The 3,691-nt window shown below is 33.4% G+C and overlaps 1 protein-coding gene across 1 annotated transcript; it reads right to left on the reverse strand.

The window, feature by feature from the left end:
* Window positions 1-1,219: 1,219 nt before the first annotated feature.
* LOC150075555 (uncharacterized) lies at window positions 1,220-2,817 on the reverse strand. The gene is made up of 2 exons (XM_090388782.1): window positions 2,699-2,817; window positions 1,220-2,468 (listed from the first exon to the last, which is right to left on the reverse strand). Exon 2 carries the CDS (start codon window positions 2,329-2,331, stop codon window positions 1,378-1,380), a length of 954 nt encoding a protein of 317 aa, XP_090244908.1. The 5' UTR covers window positions 2,332-2,468; window positions 2,699-2,817; the 3' UTR covers window positions 1,220-1,377.
* Between the last annotated feature and the right edge of the window lie 874 nt (window positions 2,818-3,691).

Raw genomic sequence — 3,691 nt, forward strand, 5'->3', positions numbered from 1 at the left:
TGCCAAAAAATTAAAAATTTTTTGGCACTATGATATTGGTCTATTATTAATGACAGCTTTACCAAATATAAATTTGAAAATATCTACTTGGAAAAAATGCATCAAATTCTCCTGTGCAGCTTACCTCACCTATATTGTCCAAATGGGTGTACAGTGTTCAATGTTTCTGTTTTGATATACTATCTGTAGTTGAGTGGTAAGGAGCAGGAGTGCAGTAGCACACGTTCTTTGAGTAGACTGGGGTTCAAACCTCTGACTGCTAAATATGGTCAATTTGCAAACCCACACTGGAGCAGCATAGCAGATTATGGTCCATTTCCCTCAAAGTCAATCATTGAGGAGGCTTCCATCCTGCAGTTTACCTTTACCTCACCTTATGGGAAATTACATTAATTTTTTGTTTGACAGTTAAGATGCAAGGCAAATGATAGCATGTATATTTCTTTTACTCACATGGTATCTGAACTTGCTGCAAAGCTTTGGTTTCAATGGTATTTCACATAAATTAAACATGAACACTGACACTCATGTGGTGGCTACCAGACACCACATGAATATCTGCTTTAATTTGCGGGAACAAGTGACCTGAAAATTGTAAGAAATACAACAAAAACCTTATCGGTTTCTCTCATTTATTTTTGTTTGATATTTTGTAATCTAGTTTGGAAAATCATAATTAACAGAACACTGTTTTCCATTCAGTAAAAAAGTTAAAAATTATTTTTTTATAATTAAAAGAAAAAATATGTCCCACAGATGCCATGCAGTTGTATTTGCTCCATTTATGCTGAGCGATAAAAGGTATATTTAGAATTATCCCTGTAAGTTAAGATTTTACATAGTGTGAATACTCAAAATTCCTATTCTTTTCTCCACGCCCCTGATAACTCAAAATTCCTATTCTTTTCTCCAAGCCCCTGAATAACTCAAAATTCCTATTCTTTTCTCCACGCCCCTGATAACGAGTTTTATGCATAAAATTATCTGCTGAAAATTTTTTTAAAAACAAGTGGTACTTAAACCTGAAGATGTTTAAGCTGCTGAATTTAATATTCAAACCATGTGGATAAAGTTTTAAGATAAAAAAAATAGCTTTCAAATAAAAGCACTACACATAAACATGTAAAAACAAAGTACAATGGAACCAAATGCAGGAAAGCAATTTATTGAGTAACCAACATGTAGTTGATCCCAATTACTGCAAGGGTACCTTTTGCATCATGCTGCATTCAGCAATACCAGCAACGCACAGTACTACTGCTTATTCCTTCATTCCCCTACCCGCAATCTGAACTGTGTTGAAAGGGAGACTTCTTAAACACTTGACCCATTTCCTTGCATGACAATACAAGAAATCCATTGGATGAAGAATTGCTACTATGTATGAATCATTAAATGTTTTTTCATATTACCTAATGTCGATAATGCCTTTCCACATATTTCACAAAGAAAGGGTTTCTCGTGAGTGTGAACCACAATATGTATTTTTAGATGACCTGACCGTGAAAATGCCTTCCCACATACTCTGCACACAAAGGGATTCTTACGGCTATGAAGTTGTGAATGTTTTTTTAGATTACCTGATACTGAAAAAGTCTTCCCACAGATTTCGCAAATATGTGGTTTCGCCTGTGTATGGACATGCAAATGTTCTTTTAAACGATGTGACCTTGAAAATGCCTTACCACACATTTCACAAGAGAATGGTTTCTTCTGAGTATGAATCAATAAATGTCTCTTAAGATCACTTTTCAGTGAAAATGCCTTCCTACAGATTTCGCAAGTGTAGATTTTTTCATGAGTGTGAACCAATAAATGTGTTTTCAGCTTACTTGATGTTGAAAAGGCCTTGTTACATAGCTCACAAGAGTAGGGCTTTTCCCCAGTATGAATCAATATATGTGCTTTCATATTACCTAACTGTGTAAATGCTTTGCCACATATTTCACAACAGAATGGTCTCTCCTGAGTGTGGATTAATAAATGTGTTTTCAGGCCACCTTTTTGTGAAAATGACTTCCCACAAGTTTCACAAGTGAAGCGTTTCTGCAAAGTGTGAACAGAGAAATGTTTTCTAAGTTTACGAGAATCAGAAAACATCTTTCCACAGGTTCCACAGGTATGAATCTGCTCACTTCGAGCATTTCTTTCAACAGATGTAATACATTTATTGACTGATAATGACTCTGTGCAATTTTCATCAGTAATTCCCTTTTGGAGACTGAAATTATCATTAATTGTTACCCGTAGCAAGGAATTTTTCTGTGACTCCATAAATTTGACTAGAAGATTTTCTTCTTGAAAAATATCACTACTTTCATTGGTGGACATTTTTAGAACTGTGTTACGTGATGAAACTGCTGATGACTCACTCTGCCATGGATGCTAGCAAGGAACTGATATTGCTTGTGCTTTATACTGCTTCATTAATTGTGAACTGGCTGAGCCATTTACTTCCTTTAGCAAATCTAAAAAAATAAAAAATAAAAATTATAAATGTGATGTTAACAGTTTAATGATAAAAATTGATCAGTTTCAGAAAAATGTAAATTATGAAAATATTAATCTTCATATTGCTCACTGGCTGCAATAGTGGCACAAGTCAAAATTCTTAATTTTTGAGTTAATACAACTAATGAGGTTGGGACAGTGGACTCTACATTTATGCAATAACAGTGCAAAGTGAGTTCAATATTACCTCGCTAGGTGACACAAGTGTCATTATACCATCTGAGTTTTCACTGCATCGAAAAGCGTCAACAGTGGCACTTCTTCAGTGTGCCCCAAACTTGGCACTTCAATGACATTGCTATCTTTAAAATAGAAAAGCAGCATTTATACTTTTTTTTTATAAAACATCATACAAACAGAATGATTATAAATCAGTTAATGTTAAAGCTAGTAAAATAAGAAAACCTTTGGAGTCATTTACAGATTTTGAATTGATAAAAGTCACAAGAGTTCCATTCCGATTTCAAAAAAAGAAGCACAGTGAACTCCACTGTATGCTGAACAATAACACAATTCCCAAATGCCGTGCTGGCTTTTATAAGTCTAAAAGTTAATTTACGGAAGGATTAAATTTTTTCTAAGAATGACAATTTTTCCATTTTGCTTGTTTGTACACCAATAATTACATACTAACTTCTTGTTCTTATTTATGCTTTACCACAATTATGTTTTCAAAGATTAAAATGTTTCATACATGTTCCTGAGTTTATGAATATAAACTGAATATAAATAAAGCTCTTGTTTAATGGGTTTTTTTGTTTTTCATCCTAATTACTTTCCATCTTTAGGAGACTCCAGTCACACATTGAGTTACCCATAAGGGAACATTGATCAAGCCAGCCTAATTTTGAGTACCATTGGGTATGATGAAATGAATCAATATATTTCAACAATCACATAATTTATTTAATTCTGAACAAACTAATTTTAAAAGCCAAATTTTTCTCATTGATTATCTCAAAATTACGATTTTTGAGTTATGCCACTATTGCAGCCAGTGAGCGATATAATATATGAGCAATCTACTAGTTACATGGAAATTGTTTTGAAATTTTTTGGTTCTTTTATATGTGACATTTTCATAATAGCATGGACTGTAATTTACAGGCATAATGATCTGGAAATAATTACAGTACATGCTCCAGGCAAAAAATTTGCAAAGATTATGAATGTGCATTTT

The sequence above is a fragment of the Mastigoproctus giganteus genome, chromosome 14 (genome assembly GCF_048544385.1).
Source record: "Mastigoproctus giganteus isolate SK-2022 chromosome 14, ASM4854438v1, whole genome shotgun sequence".
NCBI classification, from domain to species: Eukaryota; Metazoa; Arthropoda; class Arachnida; order Uropygi; family Thelyphonidae; genus Mastigoproctus; species Mastigoproctus giganteus.

What these genes read in the sequence shown, in the direction of transcription:
- LOC150075555 (XM_090388782.1), bottom strand. Translation starts at nt 2,331, where the DNA reads ATGTCCACCAATGAAAGTAGTGATATTTTTCAAGAAGAAAATCTTCTA.